Below are 12,832 nucleotides of genomic sequence, written 5' to 3'. Positions count from 1 at the left end.
TGAGTAGCAATTAGCCAGGTGACAGGAAAGCGAAGTACTTGCAAATAGATGAGGGCATACCAGGCAAAGGTATCAATATGTTCAAAGAGATGGGCATCCGAGAGAGTGTGCTACATTCAAGCACTGGGACTAAAAAATGGTCTAGAGCTAGAGAGTAAACCAGTCTGTTGTGGGAGAGATGAGGAGGTATATGGGTAGAAAGCAGGTAAGCAGAAAAGGGTTTGTGCAGGGCATCTCTCGCTGGGAAACCATTAAAAGGTTTTACACAAGAGAATGTCAATAAAAATAATTAGTTTGAAGAACAGCCTGGAGAAGATTGAAACTGTTGGCAGAGAAGCCCACAACATAGGTCTGGACTAGGCAGTAGCTGTAGGACAAGCAGGGAGTTCCAAGAGATGTATCCGAGGAAGAACGGCCAGAGGAGGAATCATTAATAGAATAGGAGGAAGGGAGTGAATAGTCCAAGTGCCAATTCAAGGAGAGTTTCAAGGTTTCTGCCTAAGGCAATAGTGATATTCGCTGTAGATGGTACACACAGAAGGAGGAACAGGTTTCAGGAGAGGAAAAAAATGAAGGGAAGAAGCTGAGAAAAATGCATCTACATTGATTTTTAATTTTCTGCTGGAGGGAGGATCAATCATTCCCACACATTTCCCTTAAGTCCTTATTCTTCCTTTATGATATTCCCCAAGGATGCCCTTTGTTTGTGAAAATGATATGGCCACCATTGCCAGAGATGACTTTAGATGGCTTGAGGGTTTCTTCCTCTCTCCTTCTGTCTCATGCCTTTCTTTTGAAGTTGCACTAAAGTCAAAGAATTTCCAAATGGAAACTGCTCATCAGTCAAGGAACTGAGCCTCCCTTTTCAAAGCTCCAAACAAATGGCCTATGGCTATGTTTGTGAGCCTCCTTCGATATATATACCTTAAATATGGCTTGCATATTATTGCTTAATATTTCCCCCACTTAAATGAAACTGTTAGTGTTACAGTTGGTAGTTAGACTATGGGCAGGGTAAGAGAAGCACCGCCCCCCACAACGCCCCACCAGAAATGTCAGGCAACCGTCAGGTGATAATTGTTACACTCTCTCTCTAAAATAAGAATCAGTCACAGCCAGTGCCAGGGAAAGGCAGTCTCCCTATAGATAGAAACACCTGAGACTGGTGTTCAGCAGTTTTCCAATGAGATCTCAGGAGTTGGGTGAGCAGGCTCAAGCATGCACACTAAGAGGCAAAATGGTGGCGCTTAACCGGTATATGACCTTCTGGGAACACTTAACTGGTAAGGAAACATGCCTTAAGTGAGCATGCCTATAACTTCAGTAAACACACTGGACATTCAACTTCTCCCAATTGCTGGCAGACTACTGTACATGTGGACAGCCCACCCCAAGGGAAGAATCAAGGGAGAAGGGGCGCAAGACCTTGGAAGCATGCCATTATATAAAACCCCAAGTCAAAGGTCAAATCATCTCTCAAGTCACCCACTTGGCCCTCTTCCAAGTATACTTTATTTCCTTTCATTCCTGCTCTAAAATTTTTAAATAAATTTTCACTCCTGCTCTAAAATTTGCCTTGGTCTCTTAATCTGCCTTATGTCCCCTCAATCAAATTCTTTCTTCTGAGAATGCAAAAATTGAGGTGGCTACAGATCCATATGAATTTGCCGCCAGTAACATTAGCGCATAATCTTCTAAAACATTTCTTCAGAGCACTAGAACCAAGTTTTGAAAGAGATGGCATTTTGACAATGATGTTCCCAGATTCCTGTCTATCTGAATAGAAAGGAACTTAATCTATACTCTTCAAGAGTGCTGTAACTGGTATAAAATAACTATAACTATACATTTTTAAATGTTTTAACTAATTTTTTTTCAAGAAAACATACACAAAATAATTCATCTTACTAAATCAAAAATCAATCATCTTCAAAGGTGCTAGTTTCACTACCATTGCTGACCAATTATGATTCTTTTTCTGCTCAAAGTTCCTTTTCCAACCCATTTAAGCTGAATGAAGGGGAAATTAAAATTAATCTGTGTTATATTGATACAAAATATCATTAAGCAACTGCAATGAAGTCTTTGAAAAGATTCCAAAATGCCAACATACTGGCAGAAAAGACACTGGACAATTTGAGCAGGTATATTTGAGACTATATAGAAATGAAAATGACTTTGCAAAAATTACAACTAAGAAAATTATGACAGTGAAAGAGACCTGGCCTAAATAACTCTATCTTACTTATAAACTCTAATATGTCCTTGTTCATTGCTGGGCAAAGGCTGACCTAACCTTGGGAAAAAATTTAGTTTACAATTTAGTTTTGAAATAAAGATGGTAACAGCCTTTTCCCTAAATAGACCCCCTTCTTGCCAGGGGACCTGTCTGCCTTTGTATGACTAACAAATTTGCTACCAGATTAGGAATGATGGTTTAGAAGCCATGCAGCCTCCAGTTGCAAGATTCTGAACCTCCCCAAATTGCTTCTGGGGATAACATCACTATTGGAAAATTTAAGATAAGTGCTTGAGATATTTTGTGGTCCCTTAACTCCATGAATCAGCTATCACCACCCAGACTGATAAACTGGCTCATCTGATCTTGTGGTCCTCACCCAGGAACTGACTCACCACAAGAGGACAGCTTTGACTCCCGAGGATTTCATGTCCGACCCAACCAATCAGCACTCCCACTTCCCAACCCCTCACCAGCCAAATTACTCTTAAAAACTCTGATCCCCAAACTCTCCAAGAGACTGATTTGAGTAATAATAAAACTCAAGTCTCCCATACAGCAGGCTGTATGTGAATTAAACTCTTTCTCTATTGCAATTCCCCTGTCTTGATAAGTTGGCTCTGTCTAGGCAGTGGGCAAGGACAACCCATTGAGTGGTTGCGGAAAACCCAGAGACCCTGTGGAAAACATATGTTTATGCATGTGGCATGAGTACATAGGAATACATGTGTGGTTTGTATATCAGGTGACAATGCATTTTGAAAAATTTAACAGTGATGGACAAAAACAGATGCTTTAAGTTAACTAAAATACTACTAACAGCTAACAAAAACAGTTTGTTTTCAGTGTTGGCTCAGTTTACCAGCTACCTAACATTAATATTTCAAACAAAGGGAGACTTATAGGAATGTACTTCCAAATAAGTCACTTTTAAAAGGCAAGGGTTAAAATACATGCATTCTTAAATTGGACTTATGATGTATTTGGTGAATGGGGAAATAATGGTCCTCTCCCATCTCTCAATGCCATCAATGCCATCTGAAGGCATTTCCTGAGAACTTACTTACACCTCTCTACTAAATATAATAAAAAATAAACAGTCTTGACGTTTACTTCTCCATATCTCTAGTTATCATGGGTCAGTGTGACTTCTGTTATTCTAAGAAGGTATGCATCTTGATCCTTGTCCTCAGTCCAAACTGATTAACTCAACCATTCTCATCTCTTCTGATTGTTTCATAATTAGAAAACACAGCAGAGTTTTGTCACTGCCTGAGAATTATTTCTCCTTTACTTTGCTCCCACATATCATGTTCTTACTCTTTCCTTTACTTTTTTAGTATAATTGCTGCCTGTTCGTTAAACTTCTAGGACACATAGTAGATATTATATTTGTTTTTCAATAACTAGGGCCGAAATCTAACATCAAAGGTTAGGTAAAATTTGTGATTTAAATCTGTCTTGAAAAGAATTGGGGTTTTGTTTGGTTGTTTTGTTTTTTATTTTTTTCAAGCACTTTCTGGCAAAATACTGGCTCCCACTCCAAGGAAAACAAATAGTGGGACACCAAGGGTGTTGAAGGTCAGAATTAATATGCTTTTATTAATTAGTCTATCTGAAGAAGTTTGCCCTACTTGCAGCTTCACTATAACTGCTTATAATCAGCTTTCTTTTAATGAAGTGCTTAAATGTCCCAATTCACTAAAAATAATAAAACTAATAACAATAAGGCATAAATATTATAGAGTAAAAGAAATAAAAAATATGCTCTTAAACATATTGATTTTTGGTGGTTGCATTTCTTTTTTCATCCCTTGGTAATTAATGGCATTTCGTATTCTAAAGCATTTTAGTTCAGCCATTTTTGGGAAGGTGAATACTATGATACAAAAATGTATGACAATCATTTAGTGTCCTTGAACATCATTATTATGAAGAAACTGTACAGAGTTCTCATCTGCAAGATATTCAACATCAGAAATCACATTTCTCGTGAAGACAAATAAAAGGGAATTATATCCAGGTGCATGTGTGTGCTCATCTCCCCAGTGGTTTGCTACAAAGATCTCCCCAAAGGCAGTTCCTGATATCTGGGCAGGGTCACCAGTAAAGGCAGTGTAAAAGGCTGGTGTGATTGGCATCTGGATACTACAATAGTCAAACCTTCCCCCAAATGATCATGGACCTGTTTTCGCTAATAGGAAAAAATAAGTGACAAGGAGAAAGAGGGTCACCTTTGGAATGCCAATCTGAGCAGTATTTTAGTTGCTGTTTTTACCAGGTTCCACTTGGATTACTCGCATTACAAGGAAAGAACTAAATTCTTTGTGTAAATCAAGTAGATTTACTCTGCATTCCTGAAAAAAATGAGCATGATTTTTTTCTCTCCAAAGACACAATGATATCCCCTTCTAGTTGCATATGGGAGGGGAGACTATTTGCTATTCCTGTGTTGGAAGAAGAAAGTATTGTTAACCCCATGTAACCGGGGGACTGCTTCACCATGATTGTTTATATCATTGCCCAATTACAAGATAACGAAACTATTTTAATTTTCTGCTTTTTTAATAACATCTGATATGACCCAATAACTGAATATCTATTTTATGTTGAATTCTGCCCATATCACTAAGTTTCTTAAATTATTAGAGAAAAACAGTAAATTTATATCAATCTTAAATTGTATTAATAAACATAGTATTATAGAAAACAATTGATTTTAAACTCTAGGTGTTTTTTAACTCACAGATGCCATGATTACAGCCTGTATTTTGGATTGTGGGGCCTCCTAAATATTCCATATTCATAGAATTGGAATTTTAGAGGTTAGAACATTGATCATCCAACAAAATCCTCAATTTAATAGATAAGCAAGATTAGACACTCAGAAAAGTAGTTTTCCCAAGTCCTCACCACTAAGTCAATTAATTTAACTATTTTCAATAGCAAAATTAAGAATCACATTTTAATATGGAATATTGCATATTACTCATGCCCTAGATATAACATTTGAGCAAACATATTTTGCATGTGTAACAGCAAATAAATTAATAGAATGTTGATTTTATAACTGCAGAATACTCTCACTTAGGAAAGCTCCTGTCTCATAGTAGGCACTTAATAAATATTTGTTAAATGAATAATAACTAATAGCTAATGTTTAATCAGTACTAAATAATCTGTGCGGTAGGCACTGTGCAAAGTTCATTAGGTGGGCTATCTACTGTAAATCCTCACCTACCTGCTAGATACCAATACTGTTAGTGGAATTATGTTAATTTTAAAGAAAAGGAAACAGAAGCACAAAAAAAGATTAAATGGGTTGTCTAATTACATTTAGCTAATAAATAATGGGGCCTGGATTTGAAAGTAATTTATCAGTTAATCTTCTTCGAAGTCCTCACAATAATATACAGAGAGTTAATTATTTTAAATTTAAACTATGATGTAAATGACTGATAATACATTCTTCCTGGAGATTAGATTTTTAAAAGAACACTTGTATCAGAAAAGAAAAGGAAGCAAAAATAGGTCTCAAAATAGCTTTATCTGGTTCTTTATTCTGCCCAAAGGTAGATATTGACAGGGTTTATTTACAGTATTAAGCTTGATAATTTACAATATTAAACAACATTTTAGGACATATATTCATATGCTTGAATTGTTCTCTTTCTATTGTGTAAGATAAAAATATTTAAAGCAAATATGAAAGAGGCATAAGTTGTGTAAGAGATCCCTTTCTTGTACTACAATAATGAGATATTTCTTACTGAGACTTGCAACGTAATGTTCATGGCCATGAAATGTCTTATGAATGCACTTATAATTCCTGTCATTGATGGGTGCAATCTAACTTATCTTTTCATATATAAAATACGTATAATTATGTACATCAACCTTATATTTGTCTTTGAGTACTCATTGATATTTCTATTCAGAAGTCATTTTAGTTGAAGTTTGAGATTTTGAATTGAATAATTCAAAACAAAGGACATCTTAGTTTATCTTAAAGTTATTAACTTTTAAAATGTAATTCATCATATTAGAGGTTTCAAGGATTTGCTCATTAAATGTGTCTCAGAATATAAAAACTGAATGAAATATAAAGGAATGTGAGTTGAAAGCACTGTTTTAACGCACAGCACTTCAGCCCATTTCACATAATGTTATTTATATTTTAAACATCTAGCTTCTAGTAACACTCTGGGTTTAATTGCTATTAAAAAAAACTGATCCCTACATGTCTTTGGGGTTAAAAATAAATGAATAAATAATGCCAACACTACTTGCTGTTTGTGAGCTGAAACTAACTGAAAGACAAATCCAAAAAGTTTAGCAGTATCGGATAAGGAATATTTGGGTGATAATTATTTCACCTCCTATCCCTCTTTCTTAGTTTTATATACTTCCTATTCTATCACTTCCAAAGAACAGTCTACAAAAGTTCCTTTCCATCCTGTAGCAGAGAACTTGCCTTTAAATTTGGAAGGCTCCAATTCACATTTCCACCCTGAAATTCAATAGCTGTGGCAGAATGGGCAAGTCACTCATTGGAGCCTCTTTTCCTCCTGTACTACGAGGGTAAAAAGAGCTACTTTATAGGGTTGCAGAGGGATTGAATAGGATAATATATCAGTAAGAATAATGTAAGATGCTAATTATATGCTTACCTCTCTATTTAGGAAAGATGCAAGTTTACAGAAAGTTATTGAGTTGGTTTTGAAAACGTGTCCTAGCTCATTAATTGCGTACATTTAGTTAGGCTTTGGTACAACTCAATAAAATCATTCAACCAAACCTGGCAAGTCAGCCAAAGGATCAAACCAATAACTTAGTATATACCTGGTTATATTAAAAGTTAAAGGGAGTCTTAAAAGTAAAGCCAAGCTACCATTAAAAAGGGCATCAGCAATGTCCCAGAACGTGCCTGAACACAGAAGAACTTCTCATTCTCCAGGAATCACCAAAGCTCCAGGGAGTAGTTCAAGCAAAAATTGTGATCTCCCTGCCTTGTCCTTCAAATGGTGTGTACTCCAAGCACATTTTCTGTGCAGCTGGAGGCTTTGTTATAGACAGAAGGATCCTGCTTAGTGAGACCAGTGTTTACAGCCTAACTTTTTAAAGAGGAATTTGGAAAACTTCCCAGACACTGCATCTGCCCCTAGCACTTGCACCTCAGAGTATAAGGCCGGCAAGGGAGATAGTGAGGATGACTAAATTTATTAACGGTGGACGGGCCACTCTATCTTTCACTGCAACAACAGTAGGTGATCCCAACAAAAATCTGTCTGCTGGCTAGCCTGCAAATCCAAGCTGACATCCTTGCAGCAGCTATGCCCAGCTGAATGGAAACGAATGCTATTTCTTGGAAAAAACACATCACAAGCCAAATATTGGACCAGGGAGGTAGTTCCTATTTTCATTTGAGAAAACAGTTTTACTATTGTTCGTGTATTCCTTTTCCTTCCTATTTTTTCTTTTCTTTTTTGCCATTTTAAGGATATAAAGCAGAAGTTGAGCATTTTTAGCTCAATGGTTCAATTTCTAATACTCTGCAATGATTTTGATGTACTGGGAGAGTAGTTAATCATGCATTAATCTCAATATATCTCAGTTAGAATATAATCATGATTCATTACAAAGGTGCATCAGCAGCCAGCCTCAACAAAAAGCAAACTATTTACTATTTTAAGTAAAAATAAAACAATACAAATTTTTATAGCTTGAATTCCATTTCATTGTCTTCACATATGCAATATTTTAAAGACTAGCTATTTGCTCCAAAATGACTTTCTCACAGACGATTAAATGAACATCTTTATGAGTTTACAGAATAATATATATCTTATACTTTGTAAATTTTTAAAAAAATTGGAAAAATGATGTACCATAAATAGAGTTTTTTTACAGCTATGCTGAAATCATGCTATCAGAAGCTGTAAGTCACAGAGGTCACGGGACTTCCAAAATATTGCGGTACTAGTAAGGCCAGGAGCGGGATAAGGCCAGTGGGGCAGGATTGTGCTGGTACAGGGTCCAGTCTGTCTTTATTTAAGCTTTTGATAATATTTTTGTAGTGCTTTCACACTGATTTTCATTTTTAAAATATTGCATTAAAATTTACATTAACACTGAGTTTTTTAGTGCCTTTAAATTTTGTGACTGAAACAAGAGCCTCACTTGCTTTACCATAGTCCTGGCTTAGAGAAGTTATCTTTTCCCTGGGATTAGTTTTTCCCACAATGTTCTTCATAGAGCATGAGATATTAAGTTGTCACAGTGAAAAAAGGAAGAAAGAAACAGCAAGAGAAAGAAAAAGAAAACATTACATCAAATATCTGTTAGGCATGATTAGCTAAGCAAAGTTAAATAGCTTTCTTACAATGCTTTTTGGAGTTTTAAGTAACCTGGTGCATACTGAGAATCTCCAATAGCATAAGGGCATTTTGCAAACTCATTTGCTCAGAGAACACAGTGAATAATATTTCAAGAAACATGTCCTGGCAAATACTTCACAAAAAGACAAATACAAAGCACATACTTTGATCCAATAAGGCTGCTTCTTCATCTTCATCTTTTATTTTTCCTTTCCTTCACTTACCTGACTTTTTTCCCCAGAATTCTAAAAAGATGGACATGCTGAAACAATCAGGCAAAAGCTATCAAAGGGCTGAATTACTATTTCTATAAGTAGTTATAATAAAAATTCATTGTAAAGGGATATCAAAATAATAGAAAACATTTTGGAGCTTCGTGTCTCCTAAATAAAGCAATGTCAAACACACTTACCAGTAAAGTCTGTATTGACTGGGTGAGTGGAGCTGGGAAATTTACAATACCCATTTCCTATGAAACGGATTCCTTTCATCATCGTGGTCATCAGAGCTGGTAGAGATGACTCTCTCCTTTCCAGCTGATATACAGGAGAGGGTCCATTCAGTTCTTCAGGTGGAAACCACCTAAGATGGATTGTTGTGCTGTTGATTCCTTTAACCAGAGGTGGCCTCAGTTGTGCTGGTGCTAAATATTAGAAAACACTTGTTACATTCAAGAATTTGGTTTCTGTCTCTAGACACACATATTGACATATATGTATATATGTATTTGTATATATCACACTTAAAATCAAATCAGTTGTGGTTTCAAGTATCTGTATGGTTCTAGGAACTGAAAACACAATACAGAGTTTATCTTAAATGCAGTGAAACAAAATTTAAATGGCCAACGTACTACACACAAAACTTTCAAATTAAATTTTTTCTTGAAAATAACTTCTCTATTCTTTTTAGCTAAATAATAAATCTTATATATTATAGTAGCTGCTGTACTCTGGGTGGTGCCCCAACCAGAGTCCCTTTACCAAACAGGTACCCCAATGGCCCAGTTTCTGTGCCTGTTGGTTTCTGATGGCTCATGGCTGCCCCCTTCTGTGTAGAAATTCCCTTGGCTGAGTAAGAGCTGCCTCACCCAGGAGCCACAGGATCCCACAGTGAAACCTACAGCCAATGACTAGCACTAAACCCATAGGGCAGAGCCCCTTGCCTTAAAGTGGCATCAACTCAGTGCTGTAATTTACAGGGGCCAAGCACATTCTGTGCCAACCAATGGGTAATGCAGGAATATTAACACAAGTTTGCCAAAACTTTGTGCTTGTGTAAAAATAAGTCAGAAAGTCATTTTTAAAAAGACTTTTTTTTTTTTTTTTTTTGATTGCTCCTGTGGAACATGGCTACACCATAGGCAATGTGCCGGGGTAAACTTTTTTTTTTTAAGAAATGGAGTCTCATATTGTTGCCCGAGACTGGAGTGCAGTGGCTAGGCACAGGCATAATGGTAGCTCACTACAGCCTGGAACTCCTGGGCTCAAGCAATCTTCCTGTCTCAGCCTCCCAAGTAGCTGGGACTACAAACAGGTGCCACTACACCCAGTAGACTTAATTTTTAAGAGCAGTTTTATGTTCATAGAAAAATTGAGAAGGTACAGAGTTCTACCATATCTCCCCACCCATGCATAGTCTCTTCCAATATCAACATCCGGCACCCAAATTGTTCATTTGCTATAGTAGATAAATCTGCATTGACACATCATTATCATTCAAAGTCCATAGTTTCCACTGGGGCTCACACATGGTGTTTACATTCTCTGGGTATGGACAAATATATGATGACATGCATCCATCATTATTCTATTACACAGAAAATTTTCACTACCCAAAACATCCTCTGTGCCCTGCCTATTCATCTCTCCTTTCCCCCACCCCAGGTAACTACTCATCTCTGTAGTTTTGCCTTTTCCAGAATGTCATATAGTTGGAATCATACAGCATGTAGCCTTTGTAGACTGACTTCTTTCACTGAATAATATGCATTTAAGTTTCCTTCGTGTCTTTTCATCATTCGATAGCTCATTTAATGCTAAATAATATTCCCTTGTCTGGATGTAGCATAGTTTATCACAGTTTATTTATTCATTCATCTACTGATGAATATCCTGGTTGTTTCCAAGTTTTGGCAATTGTGAATAAAGCTGCTATGATGTGCATATATATGTGTATATCTAATTATATATCAGAGTTTTGTGTTTTAAACTCTGTTGAGTAAATACCAAGACGTGCAATTGCTGTATCATATGGTAAGAGCATGTTTGGTTTTGCAAGACACTGCCAAACTGTCTTCCAAAGTGGCTGTACCATTTTGCATTCCCACTAGCAATGAACGAGCATTCCTTCTACTGTATAGCCTCATCAGCATTTGGTGTTATCAGTGTTCCAGATTTTGGCCACTCTAATGGGTGTGTAGTGGTATCTTATTTTAATTTGCATTTCCCTTTATGACATATGATATAGAACATTTTTCATATGTGTATTTGCCAGCTGTATATCTTCTTTGGTGAAAAAGCTTCTTTTATATGCAATTTTCTGATTTTTAAAGCTTAAAAACTGATCTAAATGAAGGCAAACAAGCAATAACACTCTGAATGTTAAACAGAGCATCAGCACAAAATAACAAGCCTGTGAGTTCAGCAGTTTACACACAATGGTCCAGGCAACTAACTTTGGTCAGCCTCTTGGTCCTAGAGAGCACCCTGGCCCTGAAGTGACCCCATCACCAGCAGTGGGCTTAGCCTTGGAGCAGTAGTGGCCTCATGCCCTTGCATACATTGGGACCTTGCCATGCTTTCAGGTGGTGGGACACTGGCAATTCTTTGAAGGTTCCTGGGAAACCCTAGGAGTCACGGAGATTAAGGTTTTCCCTACAACTTGCTGGTTCAGATTAACAGCTGAGTTATTGAAAATGAAGGTTTGTTTTGGTTTGATTTTTTTTTCCCTTAAACAGTTGAGTTTGTGAGCTGAGATTCATTCTCTCTTTAAGTGTGTCTGCTGGATTTAAGAAGTGAAAGTGGAGAAAGAACAAATGTCATAATCACCAAGCCTATTTATTAAGGGCCCAAACTACATCTGTGGATTTTTTAATTTACACCTGTGTTAACATAGCCATACACAGACGCAAAGTCATTGCCTGTTTCAATAAATATAAATCAAAATGATGTGGATATAAGAATTGAAACCCTTAAACCATGAAAGGAAATTCACCGTAAAGCTGCTTAAAACAATTACTATTTGTTACTTTTCAGAGCTTGGGCCAGCTTTTCAAAAAGAAACAATTCATTTTGATTCTATTTTAACTTTTAGTGAAAAAGAAAAGGCACTGAGCAAAAAGTTCACCAAGTTAGAAAGATAATTAACAATTCCGGTTATTTTCTGCCACTGCAGCCCATGTGATATTTTTATTTTTATATATGTATGAGTCTGTGAATTCTATGCATAATTTCTCTTAGCATTTTTTTCTGCTATAAATCAGTTAAATGGTAGGTTCTCAAAGATTTCATTCTACAAGCTATGATCTCACTTCAAAATAATCCAAAACAAAATAAAAGGCTAAGCCATTCAGAAATTTCTTCACCCAGAGTCTCTCTTCAGAGTTTAGAGTTACATATTTGTATTAAGATTTTAGTAGGCCATTCTTGGCTATAATCTCAATTGGGAAAGGAAAGCTGCCAAAGATTTTTTTAGTCCTGGGCTCAGGGAAGCAATGGAGAACCAATTACATAACGTTTAAATTGAAATTTGCTAGATTCCCTAGGGTTTTGGGACACAGAGACCTGAACTTTTTAGTTTCATAAACGACAAGCCTAGTAATATCCAATAGCCAAAAACTACTATACCAGTACTGTCCAATAGAACTTTCTCCAATGAAGGAAATGTTCTAGGTCTGTAATGTTTAATACGGTAACCACTAGCCTTATAATAAGACTATTGAGCACTTGAAATGCAGTTAGTGAGAATGAGAAACTGAATTTCAAATTTCTTAATTTTAATTAACTGTATTTTAAATTTAAATAGCCACATATGATTCATGACTACCATACTGGACATCAAAGATGTAGATAGAGAATCACAAATTATACATATTTCGTGTGTTGAGAATAGGATTTCCATTTTAACTAAATGTTGAGAAGAAGTAGGAATACGCCTCCTATACTTCTTAAAAACTGAAGAGTTTCATTGCTGTTTGAAAGCAGCCTTTCTCCAG

At 36.3% G+C, this 12,832-nt stretch overlaps 1 protein-coding gene across 1 annotated transcript in view; it reads right to left on the bottom strand.

Annotated features, from left to right (window-relative positions):
- Positions 1–12,832, bottom strand: part of USH2A (usherin) — a 793,063-nt gene that overhangs the window by 537,878 nt on the left and 242,353 nt on the right. The window contains exon 20 of the mRNA XM_054484303.2: positions 9,029–9,259. Within this exon, the coding sequence (XP_054340278.1) occupies positions 9,029–9,259 (231 nt within the window). The remainder of the gene's footprint in view (positions 1–9,028; positions 9,260–12,832) is intronic.

This window comes from Pongo pygmaeus, chromosome 1, assembly GCF_028885625.2.
Source record: "Pongo pygmaeus isolate AG05252 chromosome 1, NHGRI_mPonPyg2-v2.0_pri, whole genome shotgun sequence".
NCBI lineage: Eukaryota > Metazoa > Chordata > Mammalia > Primates > Hominidae > Pongo > Pongo pygmaeus.
Note: the sequence above shows the minus strand (reverse complement) of the source record. Positions and strands in the feature narration are given on the sequence as shown.